Here is a 27,291-nt window from a genome sequence, read left to right on the forward strand (position 1 = left end):
CTTTAAAAAAAATTATTTTAATCAAATAATATTATTTTATGATAAATATTATATTATGTTTTATTTTTTAAATTTAAACTTTAAATATACTTTTTAAGGATAAATAAAAATATTATTTAAATTAAATTTTCTATAAAAATTTTAACTTTAAAACTAAATATAAAAATTAATGAATTTAGTTTTAGAATTTAAAATAATAAATTAATAACACAATTAAAATCCAAAAGTTAGAACTCAAGTTGTTGTAATATTAAAGTAAAAATAAAAATTTAGAATCAAAACTAAAATAAATAATATAAAGATAGGTCAAATGTAGGTTTTTGCTGCAAGTTACACAGACAATAACGAAAAATTAAACACTACACAAAAAATTTATCAAACTAGTTAAGAAATACATGGTGCAGCCATGCAGTATCAATACAATAGAATCATAGGGTAATTTTGCATAAATATCTTCAGAGTACCAAGAACAATTTGTCACAAAATTATAAAACATGATAATAAAAAAAAAAACAGGTAGCAGACAAGCTATTTGTTACTTTTTGTTTTGCTTCCAAGGCTTCCTCAGCTGCCTTCATCTTGGCAACAGAATCATCTTCATCATCCCTACTTAAGAAAACAAAGAACCTATTGTTAAACAATTTAGAACTTAACAATTTAACCCAGATCTCGAAAAACACCACTAATGTAAAAATGAAATCAACAAAACCAAGAATTAATAAAGACATGGAAGAAGCTAGTTCACCAGCTATATTCTGGAAACCAGCTTGCTCCAATTTATTGGCAGCAGCGGTAGACCTTCACATTTTAAAAAGTTCAGTTCCATCAATGATTACTCACATTGAGGCTAAAATGAAGATAAGGGCATCGAAATAAATTCAGACCATTCATCAGTTGAGTATATTGAATGCAGAATAGCCTTTAATCAGATCTAGAATGAACCGGATTCCGATGTATACTAATAAATCAGATCGCAAATCAAGCATATCCAGAGCATGGTAAGAACTAACCTCAGCCCCTCTTGACATACGAGTAACAATTTAGATTCGGACCCAAAATAAAGCAAACTCAAATATCAGAAACCAAAAATAAAGCATATCCAAACTCAAAATAAAGCTCAATATTGGAGCATTCTAATTTTCTCAGAAACCAAACAGTAGACCCAAATATCAGGTTTCGAAATTAAGCAAATTTGAGAAGAAAAGAAGTTTACCTTGTAGAAGAGAGGGTCAAATAATAACAAGTAGTAGCAATTCCAGCCATTGAAAGAAATATCTACTTGGTTCTGTTGCTGTTGCTCCTCTCCGTGTTTTCAGAGTAGTTAAACTAGAGCCAGCTTAGAATTGAGGATAGCCACAAGATTGACCCAAGAAATTTGGAAGGAGCAATGGGTTTCTGCCACGTCTTTTATTAATAAAGACATGGAAGAAGCTAGTTCACCAGCACACCTTCACAAAGAAATAGAACAAACTCAGCACCATTTAAGGGTTAAAAAGCCAATAACTGTAATGTTATCTACCGATAAATTTGACATACCAATTACTTATCTAGCGTAAGTAATATTGTAAGTTAAACCATTTTGTGGGAGGAGAAATCTCTATTTGTTTTCCATGGGTTAGTTGAGTGTGTGGGAGAGATTTATTAAAAGTAATTATATCGAATTTTATTCATGGTTGGTTATTGGAGTTGTTGAGTTTGATGGTTAAGTTCATGGAGCAACATGGATTTATTTGGTGAATTTATGAGAATCCTCCAAAATGATTCCAATGCCAAATCCTATTGCTTCATCCATCCAAACAAGATCTCAAATTCTTTGTCGATTTCAATGAAAAACAAGTATGTTCGGTGTTCAGTGGTTTGTTCTTGCAGAACACATGATTAACTATTTATTTTTTTTAGCAACACCAATATCACTAAGTATTTCATGCAATACTACTCCTTCCAAAACAACCAACAACTCAAAAATTAAAAAAATATATAATATTTTGAAATCTTTAGAACTTTCAAGTTTTTTATTATTTTATAATTTTTATATATTTTATTTCTTTTATAAAATTTATGTATTTTTAATTTGTTTTAAACTTTTTTAAGTTTTATTATTTTAAATACAAGTATAAATATATGTTTGAGTAATCATAATGTAAAATCAGATAGCTCAAAGAAGAAATGTGTACTAGTTGAATTTTTTTGAATATATATATAGAACATTTTCATAAGAAGGTTAATATTTTTTAATTAAAATCAAATAAATACAACAATGAAGAAACTGCGGAGAGAAGGATAGAAAGAGAGCTCGTCACTCACATAGCCAAGCACTGCTGAGGTAACCAAGAACATAAATCCTGTAAGTGTTATCTTAAGAAACAAAAGCATACCAATTTAGTAATCAAATAAATCAGGTGTAATAGTAAACATGCATATACATGTATAAGCATGTCCGAGTTTTTATGTTAATAGAAAATCACAATTCAGAAGTAGTAAGCATTACATACCATGTTTGGTCTGGAAAAAAGAACAACCAGCCGAGTAGCAAACACATATAGAAACATAAATATGTTAGTGCCGGCAAATATCATTGAAAAACAGGCAAATACTTAAAGCTCAAATGAAGCATGATATAGCGTTTAAAACTTGTACTTTCACACAAGGGCGTAACTAATAGCAACTTTAGTCCCATCCAGTTATAAAATATTCAATTTAAACCCTATTCAAATATAATGTTTACTTTCAACCCCCAAACTTTTAAAATTTTATTTTGACCCCCCAAAACCGAATTTCTAGCTTCGTCTCTGCTTTCACATTGATAATTCCATTCCCTTCTTCTAAGTTCAGCTCTGTATCAAATATCACAATCCACTAGCAACACTCAAACAGGTATGGATAGGAACCAGTGTTTCAAAACAAGTAAACAACACTAACAAAATGAAGCAGCAAATAAAACTATGGTTATTCAAAGCATAAATAGAGATGACAAAATTACTTTCACACAAAGGGGGCCTTGGCTCCCCTTGATTAAATGGACTAATACCAACTTTAGTCCCTTCCAGTTATAAAATATTCAATTTAAACCCTATTTAAATATAATATTACTTTCAACCCCCCTTCCTCAAGGTTCAGCTCTCTATCAATATCACAATCAACTAGCAACAGTCAAAACAAGTGTATATAGGAACCAGTGCTTCAAAACAGATAAACAACACTAACAAAATGAAAACTATGATTATTCAAAGCACTAAAATAATAAAAAAAATCCAAAGAACTTACGGCATCCAAAGAGGGAAGAAGTTAACAAAACGGCTCCAAAAGGGTTGTAATACATATTTAGGAAGGTAAGAGTGATCCACACCGCTATATTTGTATCTTTTCAAAGCTTGTACACCATGTGATCCTATATACCCTACTTTTTGCTAAGAACTGCAATAATCCAAACTAATGGGTATTGATAAAAATGTTTCAAATGTAAGAAAAAATGAAAAAAATCAAGGAAATCAATTTAAAGAAATCCCCATGCTTGTTTTTTGCGTAGAAAAAGATTAACTTTTGAACTAATAGTTAAAGTTAAGAGATTCCATTAACTTTGGAAACAGAGAATCAAAGAAATAGGTTAGCATAAATCATGAATAAAGGGATTTTAAAGTGAAAACAAGGAACAAAATGATCAAACACTGAAAAAATATAGCAGATCTAAGACTCAAAAGCAAGCAAAAAGTTAAAACCCACTAAACACATAAAACAATGAGAAAACTGAAGAAAAAAAGTTTTTTTTTTTCATTTATACCTGTTTGAAGCAGAGATCAAAAGCTTAGAAATTTGATTTGCAAAGGAATCAAAAAATCAGATCAAGTAAGGCCAAAAGGCAACGAAGATATTTTTCTTTCCGTCTCCCGCGTTTCAAACATAAGAAGCTCAGCTGTAAAAAAGGTGCAAGAGCAGAGTGTATTATTACAAATAATCATAAGGGAGTGAGAAGGGAGTGATACTTGATTTTTGTACCAAATTAAATATTAGTTAATTCACAGCGGAGAAGGGAGTGAGAGGCTGTGGAGTGGCCTTTGGGGTCTCATTAGCCATGGGAGTGCAGAGTGTTTGTTGGAGAGTGGCAACTGAGAACATGTTGTCGGCCATGGGAAATTAGGGATTTCAGGGTGGAAATTTTAGGGTAAAATGGCGCCATTTTTTAAAGTCAAATGATTTTTGTGGCGTTTTTTATAAAAACGCCGCTATTGTTTACCCACAAAAAATCATTTTGGGTAAAATGGCACCATTTTTTAAAGTCAAATAATTTTGTGCCGTTTTTTATAAAAACGCCGCAAAAAGTGAGCAATAGCGACGTTTTTCATAAAAACGCCGCAAAAAAATCATTTCCTTTTGAACAAAAATTATTTTATTTAAACTAATATTTAAATATATATCTATTAATTCTATTTAAACTAATATTTAAATATATTTTATTTAAACTTATTTATTAATTCTATTTAAACTAATATTTAAATATATCAAATGGTTTAGATTAAATTTTTTTAAATATAAAAACATTAATTAATTGTATAAAATTTTATCATTTAACAAATCTGAAGTAAACCTTAACCTTAAACCCTAAATTAACCATTCAATACATATAAAGTCTATCTATTATATATCTCTTAAATAATTTAAACTATACTCATAATTTCAATATATATAAGAACATATTTAAAATATAAATTAAAAAAATAATTAATCTAAACCCAAAATCCTAACTCGACCCCTGAATCCCTATACCTTAAATCCCTAACTCTTAACCCCTAACGTTTAACCCCTAAACCCTTAAACCCTAAACCTTAAAGCCCAACCCTTAAACTATAATCCGTAATCCAAAATCCCTAAATCCATACTCTCTAAACCTTAAAATATGAACTCTTAAACCGACCTTAATTCTTAAATTAATCATACACCCTAAACTAAAAACTCTAAACAAATTTATTATTATCTCTTTTACATAAGAACATATTTAAAATATAAATTAAAAAATAATTAATCTAAATCCAAAACCCTAACCCGACCCCTGAAACCTAAACCCTCAATCCCTAACTTTTAACCCCTAACGTCTAACCCATAAACCCCTAACTCCTAAACATTAAATCCCAACCCTTAAACCATAATCCCTAAATCCATACTCCTTAAACCTTAAAATAGTAACTCTTAAACCGGCCTTAAATCTTAAATAAATCATATACCCCTAAACCAAAAACCCTAAACTATAGTGATAATTAATTCAATATTTTAAAATTAATACTATCTCTTTTACGATTATATAATAAATTTTTTAATATATAAACTAAAAAACAATCAGTAATCATGTACCCAAAAAACTTTAAATTTATTTTAAATAATAGTATTTTAATTTTTTCATGTGTTTTATTTCAAATTATTTTTACGTGTCATTTTTTTTGAAGATTTTAAATATTCAATTAGAAATAAATTAAATTTTATTTAATTAATATAAATAAACCAATTAAGATAAAATGCTTTTAGCGAGCTTTTTCAAAAATGCCGCTAAAGCCCTGAGCATTAGCGTCGCTTTTTCAAAAATGCCGCTAAAGACCCGAGCATTAGCGACGCTGTTCAAAAACGCCGCTAAAGACCCGAGCATTAGCGGCGCTTTTTTAATAACGCCGCTAAAGCTCGAAAATGTCAGAAAAAGAGTTGGGCTTAGGTTTTTTGTGGCGTTTTTTCAAAAAACGCCGCTAATGCTCATTTTTAGCGGCGTTTTTTGAGAAACGCCGCTAATGCTCAATCTTTAGTGGCGATTTTCATTAAGCGCCGCTAATGCTCTATTTTTACCGGCGTTTTTTGTTCAAACGCCGCTAAAAGCCTGTTTTGGTGTAGTGAGAGAAGGAGAAAGGAAATACTAATTAATCTATTGGCATCTCTATTATGAACTAATTAGTAGTTAATATTAGAAAATTTATCTGAATTTTAGATTGCAGTCTGAAAGAATAACCTCAATTATAGGCTCATTACTGGAGTATCCACTAACACATAAAAGGCCCCATATACATATAAAAAAACACACTATAGATAAGCTTTCCTTTAAAAATGGTATCGTATCGTGTGTGAGAATCCACCAAGATAAAAGCATCGTCTTCCCCTTTACTACTATTGTCTCTTGCGAATTTCGTGTCTCTGTGAGACCATTTACTTTCCTTTTTCTTTATTCATCTACGTTACCACTCTATTGTTCTATCTAAATTTAACACTTTGACTTGACAACAAGTTTTCATGTCTTTCAAGCTTGATTCACATCTTATCGCCTTCATCCACCACAAACGTGTAACATTAATCACTCAATTTTTTTAGGTATATTATTTTTAAAAAAAACAATATCGAAAACAATTAGCATTATTCATGTGAGTTATAAAAGGATTGGACTTTATATTCTAATTATCTTTTAAGTTTCCAACTTTGATAACCTTAATTATCGAAAAAAGAAAAAAGTATTGAGAACTATTAAGCTTGACAATGAAGGTTAAATTTATATCAACACCCATTTCCATTGTCTTCAACCATGCCCTCTTCAATACGAAAGAAATTAATATATATCAAAGTTAGACGGAGATATAATATATTGCATAAACAAAACTATTTATGTATATATATGTTTTTTCATAAAGCGACGTTTACAAGTATTGCGTCCAGGGAAAGAGCAGAAAATAATATACATATCAGACAAAACCAACCAGGTTACAGTTCCATGATTCACATTAGCCAAAAAGGCTAGGGAAGTTCAGAGACTTTCAGAGCCCACTTGATCCAATCAACTTGGTTAACCCAAAAGTTATAGCCATGGCTAGCCACCCACCAACCAAGACCCTAACTGCAGACCTCACCCTTGGTGCTCTCCCTAACACAGCTCCCAACCATCCGAACACCGCCAAAGCCAAGCTCACTGCACCGACCACTACACCTAATCTCACCTTATACTCCTTTATAAACGATGCAGCTAGCAATGGGACCATTGCCCCCACTGAGAACGAAAGGGCTGAAGCCGCTGATGCTTGTAAAGGGTTTGGCAATGACTCTTTTTCTCCTTTACTTCCTTTTTCTTCTTCTTCTTCATCTGTTGTTTCTGTATTTTCGTCTCTTAGCTTGTCTCTCTTAAGCTGGGCCACCTCTATATCTAACTGTGAATACACCGAAACGAACTCACCTATTGCCATGCTGCAAGCCCCTGCAACTAGACCAGCAAAACCAGTTAATATCATGGCTTTAATGTCTTGTTTTACTGCACCAACACCCATCATCAGGGCTGCGGTGGAGACGAGCCCATCGTTGGCACCTAGGACCGCGGCTCGTAGCCATTGTGATCGTTTCGAGTAGTTGAAATCGTCGGTGGGTTCGAGTTCCATGCTTGCTTGTTGTTGCTCGACATCGTTCACAGCAGGGATGGTGAACTTGTGGTTATTGATGGATGTCCCATTGGTTGTCTCCATGAATGGAAAATGGCAAAGAGAAATATGTTAAATTAATTAGAGAATGAAAAGGAAATGAGTGAAGGAAAGATGGAGAAGTCTGGAGGACACACGCCCCTCTACCAGGGTATTTATTGAGGGAGACGTTCACTGTGGAGGAGGCAAATGTGGGGTATACTAAGCACTCATCAACAAAAGTAACTACTAATGTTTCACCAAGAATGAAATAAAAATTTACATATAAAACTTCATAACAATATCTTTCCTACTAGATGCGTGCCTAAAAAGTTTTGTCGTCCGGCAATGGAGTGTATAGTTTACACGTTTAATATCAAAGAAACAAAAGAACTCTCCTGCGAGATTATATATTCATATATATTAAGCTTAGATTCTTGGATATCCTTTATACTATAAATTAAGGAGCTAATGAAGAAAAAGAGCAAAGTTCAAATAACACAAGGCAAAAGTGACTGATATACCTGAGAATGAGAATTAATGGAACTTTATATAAAAATAATTAATTTAAAGTTGTAAATTTTAGGGCAAAGAGGAAAATTTATGATATGGAAGTCCAAGGGTATCATGGCCATATTGCTGCTAAGTAACCCATTCCTATTATCATCATGCATGGTGTTGGGAAATATTTAAAGAAAGCCTACCAAGATGATTTCTTAACCAAAAAAACAAGCTTTGTTGCTCAGTGAATCGCTTCTACCAGCCTTGACTCCACACTTCAAATTTGTATGGCCACATTTGGTAAAAGTGCTCCACTTTGCTGGCAAATTCTAGATGGGGAAAATAGAAGTAGGGAATTTAGGGTCTGGGGCCGTGGCAGTCTATATTTGGGTCGTATTCGTTACATCTATACTGATGGAAACCCTGCATTTTTTATCATAATGTTTTTAGTAGCAACTTACTTTCATTATCAAATATTTGAATAACGAAATCAAGTCATGCAGTATAAAAAATTAAACCCAACAAGTGATTTTAGATATTGATGTTTGTCCTTTAGTAAATCAAGGAGATATGACATCATATCCCAGAAGCAATGTAATTCAAGAAATGCAGTTACACCAGAACACAAATTCATGACTAAAGCATGACTTTTTAACAAGACAAAAAGGAAGTGCTAAGCGTTTCAAATCTTTCCATTTCTTCGGTTATCCATTTTTCATTTTTACCCATTATAGATTTATATATTATTAATGGAATAAAAACTTGGGAAAATATATTTCCCAAATGGCATGAAAAGAAAACATCCGCTTTTCAAAGTCCAATTCCTTTCAAGAAAAGATTAAGCTCATGGCCATAGAATTATCAATCTAACCAAAGCTCCTATTACAATACCACTTTGCTTATGTACGTAATATACCCTTTTTTGAGGGGACTGTCTTTTGGCAATATCCAATTAGACAATAAAGTCATACATAGGTTTAGGCTTTAAATTTACAAGACTTATGATTACATTCATATTTATATGGTGGGACTTAAAACATCAGAGTAATTACCAAACTATTTAATATGCTTAGAACCCACTGAAAAGAGAACCCAAAATAAATGGATTGCTGAATGAGAGAGCACTGAATGCTGGGGATCAGATAATATTAAATAAACCAAGAGGAGTGTGCTATCCACGCGACTACCACCAACCTCCCCATTACTTTTTTATATATATTTTCTTTTCATTTTATTTAATGTTCAAAGAATGTTACGATAAGTTTTGATTTTGTATTAAACAGATGTATGATAAGAGCTTCGATCACTCCTTTAAGATAGAAATTTTAACTTTTAACCTTTTAGAATTTATAAATTTTTAAGTTAGTACACAATAAAATTATATTTTTTCTTAAAAAGTAAATTTTTATTTAGTCTTTTAAAAAAATTATAAAGCTATAAACTATTAAAATAATGAAAATGCATTTAAGTTATCGTAAAAATAAACAACTTACAAATCAAGATTTTATACTTTATTTTATTATGATTATATTTAAAATGTTTTTATTTAAGTGAATCTAAATTTATATTATATAAATTTTGAAGATTCATATATTTATAGTGTGTCTTTTATTAATTAGGGTTAGAATGTGATCATTAAACCTAAACTCTCATGTCACAATACAAATACTCTACTCTTGTGATTAGATTAAGAGATTGTTGTAGTGTAACCAAATATTATTTGGGACTGCATAAAAGCTTTCATAAGAAAATGGTGAGATAGATACATTGTTGTTGTTTCTTTAATGCCTTTTTTTTCAACTTTCCACTAAAACACTATAATATCATCATATCGGTCAGACCAACCATACATGTTGTATGATGGAGCTCTAAAGGGAAGAGACAATGGCTTTTCATCTCATTTATGCTCCCATAATATTATTATTTTTGGGTTTAATAATTGCCCTCTTTTGCTTCTTGCACACATTTTACGTATACGCCTCTGTTTCCTTTTGTTCACTGGTCTCTAGTCGGGCGAAAGCAGCTACTCTCATAACTCATTTGCCTTTACGTTTGTCTCTATTTAAATATAATAACGAAAGTTCCAATTTTTTTTTTATGATTGGTTTTTTTCAATTTCACATAATATTAGATCTTTCGAATTTATACTTTGATAGCAATATTTTTTTGTAATATTAAATAATTTATATTCGAAATTAATTTATTCGTTGTAATAAATTTTTTATCCAATATTATCACCTTAAGTTTTTTTACCTTGCACTATTATTCATGTATGGAACCCGTTAATCATTGATCCAACTTTGAGACATGGATGCGTTTGAATTTATTATAATGATGATTAGGTTTTTTCTACTAATTTTCAAATAATTGATCACCCAAATTAACAACACTAATTGTGTTGTTAAATCTATCGTCATTTTACTATCTGTCCTATTCAAAAAAATTGCTCCATTAATTCACTTTTTAAAAAAAATAAAATTACTTCATTAGAAGCGGATTAATTCAAAATCTATCGAAACCATCCCTAATTTTTACTATTAATATTGAGTTTAATTATCATGTGTAAATTATAAAATAACATTAATTCAGTTTGAGGAACCCTATTGAGTATGCATATATTATGTATAATTTAATTGACATAAATTTAAAATCTCAATAAAATTAAATATTAAAAAAATCCATGAGTTTAAAAAATAATCATAGATATTGTATTTATATGTGTTTATCACATAATTTATACTATTTATAAAATCTTTAAAGTTATGAACCTACCTAAATTATTTTACATATTTAGTAATGTTTATATTGAAAAAAGGAAGAAAGATATGATTGCAATAAAGAATGAAGTACTTTGTAAAATAATATGTAAATATAAATAAAATATTGTTTTAAACTTTTTTTTTAAAGAAAGAGACGTATCATACCTTTAGAAAAAACTTGATTATTAAAAAAAAACCTTTAGAAAAACAACAAAAAAAAAAGAAAAGAAAAGAAAGATAATTTATAGGTAAAATATTGTGTTTGCTTTTGCTAGTATCATTTCATAGGTTGCTTTCGCTTTTCCGTTCTAATAAAAATGACCCAATTAACATATTTAACAAAAAGTAACAACCAATAAGAGAAACCACAAAAGAAAAAGAAAAGCCAAAGCCAAAGACCATTTTCTTCTTCAACGACTCTGGTCTTGTGGCGTTGAACATTTTCACCAATCATCTTTTTAGATTTTTTTTTGTCTTAGTTTTCAATTTGTAGGTTATAAATTTTAGGGATAATGACTTTTTTACCCTCCAACTTTATAAAAAGTCATATTAGTCCTCTATTTAATTTTTTTTTCTTTTAGTCTTGTCAAATCACCTCAAAATGGATGAAAAAGTTGATGTTTGTTAATTTTGCTAGTATGACATATACGTTGATAGCCACGTGGATGGAATATCAACATTTAATTAATTTTTAAAATTTTAAAAATATTTTTTTTATTTTTTATATTTTTAATGATTTTTAATTTTTAAAAATAACTTTATTTTTTTGAATTTTTAAAATTCTAAAAAGTTAATTAAATACTGATGTGTCATCTATGTGATAATCCACATATATGCCACGTCAGCAAAGTTAAAAACACTAACTTTTCCTTCATTTCGGGGTGATTTGACAAAAAACACAAGTTTAAGAACTAAAAAGTACGAAAACTTAAAATGACTTTTTTATAAAATTGAAGGGCTATGCTTAAATTTTAATGCAATTATATATGTATTTATAAACTAGCCTATATTTATTGTCATGTCAAATTTTAACATATGTAAGTATGTAACCAGACTAGTGGTATAGTTTTTGTGAATCTATACTATTTATTAAGTGTTTTATTGCATTGGTGTCGTCTTCAATTGAGTCACCAAATCGATTAAAAAATTATATGACTATCATTAATTAATATATATATGACGAGATTTGAACCCGCACCAATTAAATTTATCACTCAACCAAAACTTCATCTTAATGTATTTTATACATTTTTATTTTAATATACACAATATATTATTATCTCCATTAGTTGCATATATTAATAATATCGTTAATCGAGCTGGTGTTATGAGTCAACTCGATACTAACTCACAATTGTTAACAAATCAAGATAAATAATTGTAGTGCATTTAGTATTGTTTATCTGATGTAGTTATGGGTTTAAATTTTGTTTTACTCGTAATTTAATCTTTTTTTTTTTATTTTAATACCATACAAATTTCATGAGTTTTTATGATTAATTAATTTTCAAACCATACGTTTCATTATCTTTGTATGTTTTTTTTAACACACATTTGTGTTTTAAATCCGTGATTTTCACGCTCATAGGCGTATGATAGAATTTTTGATTTTTTTTAGTTTGTTATTTTTATGCATAGGATTATATTTTATTTTTAAATTATATATTTCAAACGATTTCCACTTTTTTACTCTGAGTTGATTTTTAGGATATTTATTGGTACACTTAAAAATATAAAAATTAAAATTATTCCTAAATTATTATTTTAATTTTTGAAATTTAAATTTATTATTTTTATATCTTATAAATAAAAATATATCTTAAAATAATAATATTTAAATACATTTTTAAAGATTCATATAAACAATATAACTTTATAATATATAAAGTATGAATATATAATAATCATAAAATTATTTTTATATTTTTAATTAAACTTAATTTAAAGTTATTTATCATCCATCAATCAATTTCTTTTTAAAATTGTAGCTCTATTTAAAACCATAGCTTAAATCTTTACTAAAATAACATAATTTTCCTCTACTTGTAAGTATTTATGGACCGAATGGCGATACTTAAGCTGAAAGCAGACCGGACAAAACCCAGTTGGATAGTATATTTCATTAACTTTTATAAATGAAATCTGGTCCCAATATTCAAATAATAAATCGATGAGTCAAAAAGGTACCCTACATAATTGGAGTCAAGAAATTCAATCCTTTATCCAAAGCCAAGATACTTGTCCTCTTTCCACCATCCAAATAAAACACCACTGCGCATTCCACATCAAACCCCATGTTGGTCTCATTATCAATATTTTTATCGTCTAAAATGTGAAAAAAATTGAAGGATGACTGGAGTCTACATATTGATTTTTTTTTACAATTTTTGTTAAACCGTATGCATCAAAAGGTGCCTGCACAGCTATTAAGGGATACAATTTTATTCTAATCAACTAACTTTATCGAGAAAGATTACTTTTTTTAGACCAAGAGGTTGATAGTGAGATCTCGAATTAACTTATTGATCTTATGGTATATCTCAATATAGAGACTGATACCAAAGATCTGTATTTGTTTATAAACTCTTCTGGCGGATGGGTAATACCCGTAGTAGCTATTTATGATACTGTGCAATTTGTGCAACCAGATGTTGATGTGACTTACATTCAAGTTGCACTAATTATATTATTATTAAAGTTTTACTTTATTTTTATAATTCATAAAAAAGATATTTGACATTTAGTGATGCAATAAAAAATTCAATCAACTTAAATTTTAAATTCTAATATTTAAGGTTTTTCTTTCCTTTCTGGCAAATACTTGATTTAAGGCCCTGTTTGTGTTAGAGATAAAATCTAAGAACAAATGGTGGTGGGATAAGTCATAAGTGTGAGGCTGACCATGGAAATGGACAATCCAATTATGGAAAATGGTGCGGATCAATTCACTTCCAACCAAAGCCGATTTTCCTTTTTAAATTAATATTCCACTTAAAAATCATAAAACATTCAACATTTTCTATTATTGTAGCTGAAAAATATTTGATGTATTGTTGATGTATAAGTTCTATACATTAATAATCAATAGTAACATGACATTTTATTATTAGATTAAATAAAAAATTATTTAAATATAAATAATTAATAATTAACATAATGGAATAATATTTGATGCACTGTTCGTGTATAAATTTATCAGTGAATAATAACATAACATATCATCATTAAATTAAATAAAATATGGATGACTTGTAATTAAATACTAATAATTTTATTTAAACATTAATCGTAACTAGTATAAATAAATATTAATAACTCTCGGATTTAGAATATTGGATTTAAGGGTCTAGAGTCTTGGGTTTATATTTTCGGGTTTTAGTATTTTTTTATAATTAATTATTATTTAATTATATTTAAATAAGTTGTTTGTATTTATTTATAAGCCCTCCACTATTTTTTGTATTATTTAATGACGAGATGTCATGTTCTATTATTTACCAATGGTGCATGGGAGTTATGCACCGACAATACATCAAATATTCTCCCTAACATTATTTAGCTTGAAATTAGTCTTTGTATTTTGGTGATTTTTTTTATACAATGCTTACTTCTACCTATAATTTTTCTTCAATCTTTAAGTCAACAAAAAAAATACACTTAAGCATGTTCGAACTAAACTTAATCATGGGTTGGGTCGGGCCAGACCAATGCCAAATTTTATACTCAATTTCTAAGTTGGACCCGACTCAAAAAATGGGCCTAAAATTTTATCCAAGCTCAATTCAAATAAAAAATGCTAAACCCGAGTTCAACCCATCCTGCTCGTATTAAACTTTTTTATATAAAACAAATTTAAAAAATATAATACATCAATACACTAAAAGCATTAAAAAAATGTTTCCCAACAAATTGAAAATACATTACAAAAAGTCTTATACTTAATAACACTACTATAGTTGCCATTTAACAAATAAATACTTCTAAAATAGTAACAAAATTAACAATAAAACAAGAGTTATACAATATCCAAACAATAACAACAAAATAGTAGCAATATAATAGCAAAATGACAATAAAACAACCAGAAAATGGTAGCAAACGACAACAAATAACAACATGGAAAAAATTTAGGCAATTTGGGCTGAGTTGGGCCGAGCCCAAGTTAAAAAATTATTACTCAAGGCCCGGCCCGTTTAGAAAACGAGTATTATTTTTTGTCTAAGCCCATTTTTCAGGCTTATATTTTTGCGAGCTTAGACGGGTAACCCGGCTCATGATCAGGTCTAGTTCAAACACACATTCAACTCCTAATTATTACAGCAACAAACGTGTAAATTGATTTTAAAGCTTAATCGACATATTTTAATAAAATTTGAGATGTTTTTGGACTTAAAAAAGTTAAATATTTTAATTTTTTTTAAATATCTTAATTCAATTATAGATATCGTGAATGATTGAATTAAATTTTAAAATTGAAGAAGTATTTTAAACTTATAAAGTGTTAAGCATAAAAATTACATCTCAATCTTTGTTAAAATATAGGGATTGTTGATATATTTTTACCTATTACTTATGAGAATGTGATAATTTTAACTAGCAAATAATATTTTTACCTATTACTTATGAGAATGTGATAATTTTAACTAGCAAATAATATTTTTATTGCAAATACATAACTAATATAATAATCATTATCATTGCAGTATATTTTTAGACCCATCACTAATTATGATCTAAAAAAATAGCTGATTATGTCAACAATCTCCTGACCCAATGACAAGAGCATTATATTGTAGGCATGAAAGCTTAAATTTGATTCCAAATAACTTTATTCTTCTTCAGCAATTTAAAAATAAAATCATTGATTATGATTACACTTCTATGACTAATGGATTGAAAAAGGAGTGGATAGAGGAAAGGAACAGTAAAAAATAATTTTTATGTTTATAGACCGCGATGATCAAAAGATTTGTTTTTATTTTAAAATTAACACAAATTCATAAAAAATAATTTTTTCAAGATTTATGGTTATCTTTTTTTATAATGTCATCGTTAGGATTCGAAAAGCCATGCACGTGACCTTGACGAACATACCATCAAAGTGAGCATAATCGTCTTATTGTAAACGAGTCCTTTTCCAAGCTTTCGCTCCCTTAACCAACGTTTCTACTTACCCGAAACAAGAAATGTGAAGAGAGCTTAGAAAACATCAATCAAAGTCAGAGTAAGCCAGCCAACACCACACATCAAAATTCCATCAAGAAAAAGCAAAAGCCAAGCCCAAGTTTGCGAAATTATTATTTCAAATCAAGCCTCTTCATGCCAGAAAAAGGATCGATTATCAGTGTAAGAGGCAAGAATAGGGGTGGTGCCAGTGAGGGGATGACAATCGGTTGTCCAATAACCATTAAGCGGCCCTATGAACACTCTCAAAAACTCAAGAGCTTTCTACAAAAAATGTGGATGGGCTACCGATGATACGAGGGAATTGTTTGAAAGACGATGATTGGTCCAATTATTAATTCTAACTTGAACTCCATAAATTAACCCAATTAATTCAAATTTAAATCTAATTCAACTCAATCTTATCATAATCCAATCAATTGAGTCTAGCCACCATTGTCACAGCTTGGGTTGTGACAAAGAACAAAAAGAAGGGTTTATTTTACTGCTTTTCAGATGTGTTACTTATTAGATTTGCCTGAATACAAACATTTGCTAGTTCAGTTGCGAGAAGGGAAGAAGAGAAGGAACATGAATTTTTTTTTAATCTGGATATTGTTTACAATTGTCTATCATTTTTATAATATATTTAGATTTTTAATATTTTCTAATGTAATTTATCCTTCTCTTTAATACATTTAAGGGTCAAATTAATTATTAACCCTTTGAATTAACTGGTCACGTTATCCTCTTAACTGAAGTTAATGTATGAACAACCAAATTGTAACAATTCAATAAAGTTAGTAACTGTTACGTAATTTTTGAAAGTTGAGTGAGGGAAAGTAATATTAAGTAAAGTTTAAAAGATTATTGATGTAATTTACCAAAGAGAAAAAGACAACCCTAGCTAAAGTTAAATTTGTAAGTGGGCTGCCAAAATGAGTGAATAAAGAACGAAATAAGTGAGCCATAAAATTTAAATAGATTGGGCCTTAAACTATCAGCTATACAGGAGATTAACCTTTTTGATTTAAATGGTTTTAGAGGTTAAATTGATTGATTTAGTTATGTCAGTTATTGATTTTTTTAATTAAACTTATAGATTAACTTAATATTTAATTTTTAAATTTATTTTAACTTTATTTATATTTATAATATATAAATTGGTTAAGCCGTTAAGGCTTTGTATTCTTTTTAAATATATTTCATATATTTTATTTTGCTAACATAAATTATAATATTTTATCTAAAAAATTCAATAAGAAAAACGAGTATAGTTTAGATATCAAAATGAACAAAAAAAAAGTTGAAGTACTAAAGTGAAAAAGCAGGTATGATTTAGAGACCAAATCATGAATAAACCCTGATTTTTTGAATTATTGTTTTTACTTGTTTTGCATTTTTATTCTTTTGAATTAAATTATTAAATTTTAAAATGCTAAAAATAAATATTTTTACCTTTTTCATTAACTCGAATAAATCAAGATATAATAATAATATACTTATTATTGTCATTTATAACCATATATATTAAAATAAATAAAAGAAGTAGTGAATGGATAATTCAAAATTTATTAGTATCAGTTTATTTATATAAAAATAATTAATATTTAATTTATAAATATTTCAGTATTAATAGTAATAAAATAAATAAAAATAATCAATAATTTGCTTTAAAAATTAAAATATAATAATTGATTTATTCATTACCATTTAAATATTGGATATGTATCATTAACAAAAATGTATCTCAATAACATGAAGATTAGACCTGTCGCCCGGCCCGGAAATTTTTTTGACTCACCTCCTAGGCCCGGGCCCGGCCCGAAATATGGGCCTAAAATTTTACCCAAGCCCGGCCCGGGAAAAATATCATAAGCCCGAATCTGGCCCGACCCGGCCCATTTTTAAAATAAACATAAAAAATTATTTTAAAAATAAAAAAATTTATTTTAAAAGTATTTTAAAATTAAAAAAATAAAAATATATTTATTATATTCAGGCCGGGCCCGAGCCAAAAATTGGTGCCCGAGGCCTGGCCCATTTTTTAAACGGGCCTCATTTTTTTGCCCAATCCCATATTTCGGGCCTATATTTTTATCCAAATCCTCCCATATTTCGGGCGGGCTGTTGGACTAAGAATGTATGTCCTTATTTATAATTTTTTCTAAACATAGTTGAAGAAGTAATTAGTGGATTTCTTGGAATAAACCCTGACACCATGAGTTTCTAGTTAAATGCAACCTTTTTTCCGTAACAAAGCTAAGCAGAGCAAGACAATGAAGACAAGTTAAAAATCATTGAAACCAAATAGAAACTCATTCGTGAAGTTGTATCTGGACCAATGATCTAGACCAACTGTCAGCTGATGAATCCCTAAACTATGAAACCAAATAACATAAATTCCTTTAAATTCGAAGTGCTAGTCATCTCCTATTACACATCATGAAATATTCCTATTTAGCTTTTTCTTCTTTGTTGGGTTATGTTATTTATGTGTTTCTTATTCGTTATGTTATGGGCATGTTGTTTTACTTCTTCAAATGTATTGCTTTACTTTTTCTTCTTCTTTTTTTATTATTGAAATTGTATTTTTATTTTCACCTCTCAGTCCCAACCTCCCTTGGTTGCTTCGCCTCCGGCCACTAGCACTACTCCCTTAGTCCCTTGGTTTGCTTGCTCCACCCATAACTAAGCCTCTTGTATTCACTGAGTCACTGTAAGTTTTTTTGCAATTAAATTATTTGATTTTTTTACTGTTATTGAGATTAGTATTGAAGAACTATGAGCCTTTTAACTTAATTCTCTCTAATATGATACTGGCAAGATTGTTAACTCTACCATAAAAAATTACATTACCAGAACATAAAACCAGCAGCACTCCAAGTTACCAAAATAATTACCTATTGTCATTTCAATCATTCTTCCATGGTTCTAACATTATAAGCTCCCTTAGAAGAAATAAGAAAGCCTACTTTGATAGCCCCATCTAATAAAACATCCTTCAACCCACTCCGCTTCAATTATTGGATAGAATATAATTCTGGTAATGTCTTATTTGCATGTAACTCTTTAACCTACTCTCCATCTCATATATATATCGACTTTGAAGGCTTTCTGAGCATTGCCCTTTCTCATTATAGTTATTTTATTATCCAAGTCATCATGAATGTCCAATCTACTTGAATCTAAAGGTAGTTGCGTAATGATGTTATTTGCATGATTTTGCTGAATTTTTCGCATTCTTTTATCATGCTTGTTCATGAGTGGATTCAATAAATTATGCTACTACTATAAAATTATAGAAAAAAAGTTAATTTGATTTGACGGGATGGGAAAAACATGTAATCTTTTTCTTTCAACTGTTATTTTTAAATTCTTTAAATTAAACAGTATCTTGTATGGTTGAAGTTTTAAAAATCTTTAAAATTTTATGTTAGAGTCTCATCCTATGTCATTTATGTGCGAATTTTTAGTTAATATTTATTTTGGTTTAAGTTTTAAATGTATTTTTTATATATATATTTTTATGTTTAGAGTTTGTGGTTTTCTCTTTTAATAATGTCGTCTCTAAAGTTTAAATTTGAGTCTTTCCATCAGGAACGCAATACTCGACCATTTATTAATAATTTTGAATGTATTCTGTATTTTTGAAAATTTGAAAGGCTAATGCTTCTAACGTGTATTATTTTGTATTGTAATTAAGATTGTATTATGTTTCTTTAAAAAGTTTTTATTTTTTAAAATTTTCATAGTTTTTTAAAATCAACTTCAATGCAAAATAACTCGATTACTGATTACTTATAATAAATTTTGGGAAAATTAGGGTTCTATCGGTTTGATTTAATTGAGTCTTTTGAATTTTTTCAACTGTCTATTATATTACTTATAATATTTTTGTTTTGAGCTTTTAGATTTATTTTAACAAAAAGAGCTTTATTTATGGCTTTTTGAATATTATTTGACAAAATTTCAAAAACATTTTCATAAATGTTTCTAGAAAATAATAATCTTTCAAAAACTTTTAAATTATTTTCACTACTGTAAATATAATAATTTTATTTTTATATCATAAAATATTAAAATTAATTATATAATAAATAAAAATAGAAATGATTTGGGTTTCACATTTTAAAACTAGCATTTCATAAACCGTCCAAACACATTAGTTCAAGTTAATTTTTGGTTTTTCGAATTTTCCTGCTAACCCTTAAGAAGAACCCATGTGTTAAAATAAATCAAAACTCGAATCCCGAACCTCAACTACGCGTTGATTAAATCGATTATAAAATAGGTAGTTGTTTTAAGGCTACATTGTTAATAAAATAAAAGATTGAAAAGTTGAAGAGAGTTAATTGTAAAGAAAAGTAATCACCCAAGTCCCAAGTAGAAATTTGGTAATGATAATAATATATATTTGGCATATTTTAATTAAAATATAATTCGGTACTTATATAAACAATCAATCAAGTTCCAATTTCGATGCTTATATAATATCCAAATTTAAGATTAAATCTGCATATTTTAATTAAAATATAATTCGTTACTTATATAAACAATCAATCAAGTTCCAATTTCGATGCTTATATAATTGTTATTAAATTAATAATATTCAAATTCCTTATTTAATTCAAATTGATTATAATATTATTTTCAAATAAATTATCAAATTATAAAATGACACTCAATTGACATAATTATTCATAAAGAGTTTATTCCTTTTTCAAATGCGTATAATGTTAATTACTCATGTTTTTGTTGCATCAATGGAGAAAATGCTCTAAAATTTAAAATTGATAAAATCTTACTGAAGATTAACAATATCTCAACAAAAATTGAATGAATTATCTATTTTATTAATTGAAAAAGATATCTTATACGATATTTATTTTAATAAATTTGCATCTCTAAAGTGTGAGGGGATTGATACTGAGTTTTAATTTTAATATGGTGCGGTAATGGCTCGTCTGCCCTTAATTGCACAAAGTGTGAGGCGTAAAAGAATCGGTGCTGCATTGACAATTTGGTTGGAAATCTGTAGAATCGCGATTTGGTTCTTATTTAGAATGGGTGCCAGCCTTAGCCTACATACTTATAGACCAAGGATTAGGTCCTATACCGTAGATTTTTATGCACAACGAGATTATGTGAAGAGGCTTGTATATGCTAGTGACGAGACTTGTATTGAACAAGTTAGGATGAATAGAACTGCCTTTTTTAAACTATGTGAGATGTTAGAATCGATAGGGGGATTGAAGTCGTCGAGGTTCATGCTTGTAGATGAGCAAGTAGCAATGTTTTTACATATCATCTCCCATCACCTTCAAAATCGAGTTATCAAGCATCACTTTAGAAGGTCCGGGGAAACTGTAAGCAGAGCATTTCATAGTGTTTTAAATGCTGTCATACGCTTACAAAATGTCTTATTTAAAAAGCCGGAGCCAATTACAGCCGATTCTTCTGACACAATGTGGAAATGATTTAAGGTATTAGACTGAGTTTTATATACAGATTGTACAACATTTAGTTGACTTAGAATTAAATTAGTATTCTAACTCAAGGTTTTATATCATGTGATATAGAATTGCTTAGGTGCTCTTGATGGAACCCACATCAAGATTAGGGTGCCAACAGTTGATAAACCTAGATATCGAACCCGAAAAGGTGACATAGCAACAAATATGCTAGGTGTTTGTACACCTGAGATACAATTTGTTTATGTTCTTCCTGGTTGGGAAGGTTCAGTTGCCGATGGACGGGTGCTTCGAGATGCCATTAGTAGAAGACATGGACTAAAAGTTCCTCATGGTACAGTGTATAGTTAGAGGAATTTGAATTATTCATTAAGATCAAACTTTGTTTGCTGAATTAATCATTTTTTAAAAATTTTATTTTATAGGTTGTTATTATCTAGTTGATGCTGGATACACAAATTGTGAGGGATTTCTTGCACCATTTAGAGGACAGCGATATCATCTGAACGAGTGGCGTCAGGGTTATCAACCAAGTTCTCCGCAAGAGTTTTTTAATATGAAACATGCCTCAGCACGTAATGTCATTGAAAAATGTTTTGGCTTATTAAAACTTAGATGGGGAATACTTAGGAGTCCATCGTTTTATCCTGTAAGGGTGCACAATAGAATTATTATTGCATGTTGTTTGCTCCATAATTTTATTCGAACCCATATGAGTATTGATCCCATTGAAGCGGAGGTGAGAGAAGGATTACCTACTAATGTGGTGGATGACGATGAACCGAATATCACAAATATTCATCCATCGGATGCTTGGGCAACTTGGAGGATGGAACTAGCCAACCAAATGTTCGATGAATGGCAAGCATCTAGAAATTAGTTAGGTTTAGGGACAAATTGAGTTTGAATTGATTTGTTGATGTTATTTTATGTATCTAGTTTATGAAACTTTGGTGGTCTTTGATTAAAATTCTGTATTGTACTAAACTTTGTTGAATTATAATTTAATTATCTTTTCATTCAGCATGTGTTATAAATTTAAATTTAGTATTGAACTACCAATATAATATTATAAACTGTTCACATTTTGATTCATGATATTCAAAATAGTAAATAATGTTAATTTGTTTTTTTTTTCTTAAGAACAATATGTCAGGTGTTCCACCAACGGGTGCTTCTTCTCAAGCTTCTCGAGGAAGCAAAAGAAAATGGGTTCCAGAAGAGGATGCAGCCTTGGTTTCTTACATGGTGGATTTGCACAATGTAGGAACATTTAATGCTGATATCGGGTTCAAAGCCGGTTATTTGAACGCGCTAGAGAAAATGCTAGAAAAGGCTTTACCAAGAGCAATGTTGAAGGCGAGACCAAATATTGAATCTCGGATTACGTGCCTAAAAAGGGAATGGTCAGTCGTCTACGACATGCTTAATGGTCAAAACAACAGCGGTTTTGGTTGGGACGAGCATAGGTAGCTCGTTGTTGCTGAAGATGCAGTTTGGGAATCCTATGTTAAGGTAAAATGTATTTCAAGTATTTATTTGTTTTTTTACAGAACTTATAACTAATATGATTTCCTCGTTTTTTTTAGAGTCACAAAGAAGCCTCTCAGTTCAGACATCGTTCTTTCCCTTACTACAACCAGCTTACTGCCATATATGCAAGAGATCGGGCGACTGGGAAAGACGCTCAAACAACTGCTGATGTTCTTGAAGAAATACATGCTGAGGATGAACGTACTACAGATATGAATGAAGAGAGAAACACATTCTATGACTGCGAAGCTGACGTCTCTTTAGACGACATGGATGTTTCTGGTATAGATCCGCGAGGAGATAGAGACCAAGGGGTTCCTCATCTTCAAACAAGAGAAAGAAGAAATCTGATGCTCATGATAATGTGTATTCTTCATTTGATGAGGCTGCCACTTTGTTGGGGGAAAAAATCCAGGCCGTTGGCGATCAAATCAGTAGGAGTATTGCCTCCGAGGTGGTAGTTCAGCAGAAGTCAAAAGAACATCAAAAGATGGAAGAGAAAGCTTCAAATTTATATTCAGCCTTATGGTCAATTGAAGGTTTAACCGACGATTAGCGGTATGATGCTTTGAGTAAAATTCCCGATCATCAAACTCAAATGATCGTTTTCTTTAGTTTACCTTCTGTTGCCCGATTGGAATGGGTCAGAAGATTTTTTTCTCACCATTAAATATCAATGTTCAAACTTTTTGATGTTGTAAAACTATATAACATATGGATTATGATGTACAATTTCATTTTCATCTAACTTTTTCTTAATATAAGTTAATTATGTTTATGCAGAATATAATTCTCAAGTTATATATTGATTTTAGTAAATTCATATAAGAACATTTTATTATTAAGAATTTTATGAAATTATATATGACTATTAAATTATATTTAATATTAATTATTTTAAATTGTATAAATTCATATAAGAAAATTTATTATCAAGAATTTTATGAAATTTAATATTAATTATTAAATTATATGTAATAATTATTATTTTAAATTATACAAATTCATAAAATATAATTTATTAGTTATAATTATTTTAAATTATTTTAAATAATATATTTTAATTAAAATATATTTAATATTAATTATTTCAAATTTTCATTTATAGTATCATATATTATGATTTGAGTAAATTCATATAAGAATATTAATTATTAAGAATTTTATTAAATTATATAGTTTAATTATAATATATTTAATAATAATTATGTTAATTTATATTTTACAGTATCATATATTATGATTTGAGTAAATTCATAAAAGAATATTAATTATTAAGAATTTTATTAAATTATATATTTTAATTATAATATATTTAATAATAATTATGTTAATTTATATTTTACAGTATCATATATTATGATTTGAGTAAATTCATATAAGAATATTAATTATTAAGAATTTTATTAAATTATATATTTTAATTATAATATATTTAATAATAATTATGTTTAAATATGATTAAAATATTTATTATTGATAATAATAATCTTATTAAAATTTAAATAACAATAACAATAATCATTTACCAAAACAAATTTATGCTAAGGGTATTATAGTCATTTTAGTTTTTTCCATTATGCTATTACACCTCTATTCCATTCAACCAAACACAAGATTACTATTACGCCTCTATTCCATTACATTCAACCAAACAGTTGATTTGCTATTACACCTTTAATCCAATACAGCGAACCAAACGCACCCTTAGTCTTTGACGGAGTGGAAAAAAATTAAAAAATTGAAAGGGGTAAAAAATTAGAAGATGAAAATTTTTTTTTTTATAGATGTGTTTGGAAGGAGAAATTTAAATTTTGAGTTAATGAAATTATTCAAGTAGACTTAAATAAGTAATTTGAGTTTCGAGTTTGAATCGAGTTAAATTTTATAATTCAAATAACATATTGATATAAATACCCTTTTAATCACTATCAAGTTTGAAAATGAGCAAATTGGTTCTCTCTCTCAACAAGAATTACAAGAAAATTCAAAATAATTTTTAAATTTTAAAATATTTATAAAAATTCCAAAATTTATATTTATAAAAAAATTCTAAAAATGTATAAAGAAAGTTAAAAAAATTAATTTTTTTAAAATAACAATTTTAGGACCTAAATAAGTTAATTAATGATTCAAGTTTATCATACCAAAGTATTATTATTATTATTTTGCTTTAACATGAAATTAGTTATATTGTAACAAGATTTTAATTTGACATGTTTAATATTTTAATTTAAATCGAACGATTTCACTCAATTCGACTCGACCCAGATTTCATTTGACTCGACTCGATTCGAAAAAATTTCAAATCGAGTTAGAATGATAAAATAGGACTTGTCAACTCAATTAACTCGGAATTTTTAATTCGATTCAATCAAACGCTCACCTCTACCGAAACATTCATTTATTTTTTTTTATCCAACATTTATTGTATATAGCATATTTATCTATTTAGTACAATAGGTGTAAGTTTATTGTTTTAGATACATACCATTTATTTTAAATAAAGCAGACTTTTTATAAAACTATAAAATCTATAATATTCATAGAGTTTCGCCTACAACCCCTTCTGACTTGAATATCAACTGAATGCTCCATCAACCTTTTTTCTCTACCCCCATTTTTGCCTTAAACTAGAGTGAAGTATCCAGATAGAAAACCCTACTCAAAATTGCATGTGATACATTGAACAAACTCTTCAACAAGCTGAATTTTTGAGTTATCACTTCAAAGAATCCAGATGTTGCCATTTTCAACCTTATTGTAGTTATGTAGAAAATTATAACCAAAATACCACTTTTGAGCTTTACTTTGCTTCATTCTACTTTCTAATAAAATAGAAGAGGAAATTAAAGGTTGACTGCTTGAGACAAGTCCTCCTCTCATACCTCCTTTCTTCACCTTTTCAATCCGAGCTCTTTTCTTCTGTTTAAGCAATGAAAGGGTTTGTTCTTTATTGATGTTGTGGTTGAAAAGTATTTTTTTTAAAAAAAATTCTAAATCGCCTGGTAAAAAGATGTGAAAATTTTGATTTTTTAATTTTTAGTGTTCTCAATTTGTAAAAAAATTGTGATTAAAGATTAAAATGTTATTTTTAAATATGATAGTAAAAAGTAAAAAAATAATTAAGTTATATTATATTAAAACATGAAATATAAATTTTAAATATATTTTAAGTAATTAATATAAATTTTTTGTAAAATTAATTATTTAAAAAAATAAATAAAATAAATAAATAAGATTGAAAAATTTAATATAATGATGATACATGAAATATTTAAATAATTTAATAATTTGAGTGAAAAAAACACTTTTTAATCGCACTCATAAAAAGTGTTGTTTATTGCACGTGCCATCGTAAATCTGCTTCAATAGAAGATGGAATCACCTTAGAAGCTTCAACTTCGACGCAGACTTTGGCATAAGCAAGCCTAGTTTGACCAGGTGCGGCTTGTTCCATCGATTTTAGATGCACACTGCCCAACTTCCCCCAAGACTAAAATTAGGAGGTTTGTTCAAGAAATTGCGCAACAACAAAATACTGCTAGATTTGAATTCCCTCTTCGAACACTTCCGGCGGCGACGCAACCATGATACTGCCATTTCTCCTTTTCGGCGGATAATATTGTAAGGACTACTCATGACTTGCAACAGCGAGTTTACACCAATCTAACACTTGGCTAGGATTTCCAGAACTCCCCAGTGAATCAAGTAAAAAAAAAAACAATAAAGGACCAAAGGAATTTACAGAAATTAAAAGAATCACAGAAAAATAGAAATAAATCAAGGAATTTTAGAGGAACATAGGCAAAATCTAGGTCAATGATAGACTTGCTATCATGCCCCGAGAGCATTGCCTCTTTGGAGTTCCTTGCTATAAAAAATTTGGATCCCAGTTTTTCTGTGTCATTCTAGCAACTTATTCGGGTCACCATGGGCAGACATCAACAAATGCCGTGAAAGAATTTTAACTGATAATGGAACAGTGGAACATGTATAAGAGAAGATGAAAACAAACCTACCCATCAACAAATCAACTATATTTTAAACACTGCTAGTTGTAGGTAATGACACCACAACTGCAGCTCTTACATAGGCTCATCAAACTCTTCAAGTGAATCCAACATGCAAGGAATAGTTCAATGTATTGTTTACCTATGCTGTCTAAGGTGATATTACGTAGTTGAAGCTTAATAAAATACCTTACTCTTATAGCTTTTTAGTTATATAAGCTTTAAACCAACTTAATACTTCGATTTTTTAGTCGATTCTCGGTTTAATAGATTTAAATTTATTTTTTAAATCAATACTTAGATCAATTTTTGATCCAACAAGTTTAACCGGTCAATATAGTCCAAGGTCTAACAACATTGGTAAATCACTCAAGTAAAAAATTCTTATGAAATGTAAACTTTTTACTTGGAGTGATGCACGAAATTTAAACCCTTTTATATA

At 28.9% G+C, this 27,291-nt stretch overlaps 1 protein-coding gene and 1 long non-coding RNA gene across 4 annotated transcripts; both read right to left on the reverse strand.

Annotated features, from left to right (window-relative positions):
- Window positions 1-384: 384 nt before the first annotated feature.
- On the reverse strand, window positions 385-4,153 carry LOC107914164 (uncharacterized). 3 transcript variants are annotated; one of them, XR_001688720.2, is made up of 8 exons: window positions 3,994-4,153; window positions 3,779-3,910; window positions 3,265-3,414; window positions 2,493-2,502; window positions 2,305-2,355; window positions 1,214-1,448; window positions 746-798; window positions 385-606 (listed from the first exon to the last, which is right to left on the reverse strand). It is a non-coding gene; the product is annotated as an uncharacterized lncRNA (long non-coding RNA). The 3 variants fall into 3 exon arrangements; XR_001688717.2 differs by having other exon boundaries at window positions 885-1,448; XR_005914070.1 differs by having other exon boundaries at window positions 3,265-3,429.
- A 2,452-nt stretch (window positions 4,154-6,605) lies between these two features.
- LOC121217860 (vacuolar iron transporter homolog 4) lies at window positions 6,606-7,732 on the reverse strand. Its single transcript, XM_041094357.1, has one exon. It carries the CDS (start codon window positions 7,470-7,472, stop codon window positions 6,777-6,779), a length of 696 nt encoding a protein of 231 aa, XP_040950291.1. The 5' UTR covers window positions 7,473-7,732; the 3' UTR covers window positions 6,606-6,776.
- Window positions 7,733-27,291: the final 19,559 nt, after the last annotated feature.

This window comes from Gossypium hirsutum, chromosome D05, assembly GCF_007990345.1.
Source record: "Gossypium hirsutum isolate 1008001.06 chromosome D05, Gossypium_hirsutum_v2.1, whole genome shotgun sequence".
In the NCBI taxonomy this organism is placed as follows: Eukaryota; Viridiplantae; Streptophyta; class Magnoliopsida; order Malvales; family Malvaceae; genus Gossypium; species Gossypium hirsutum.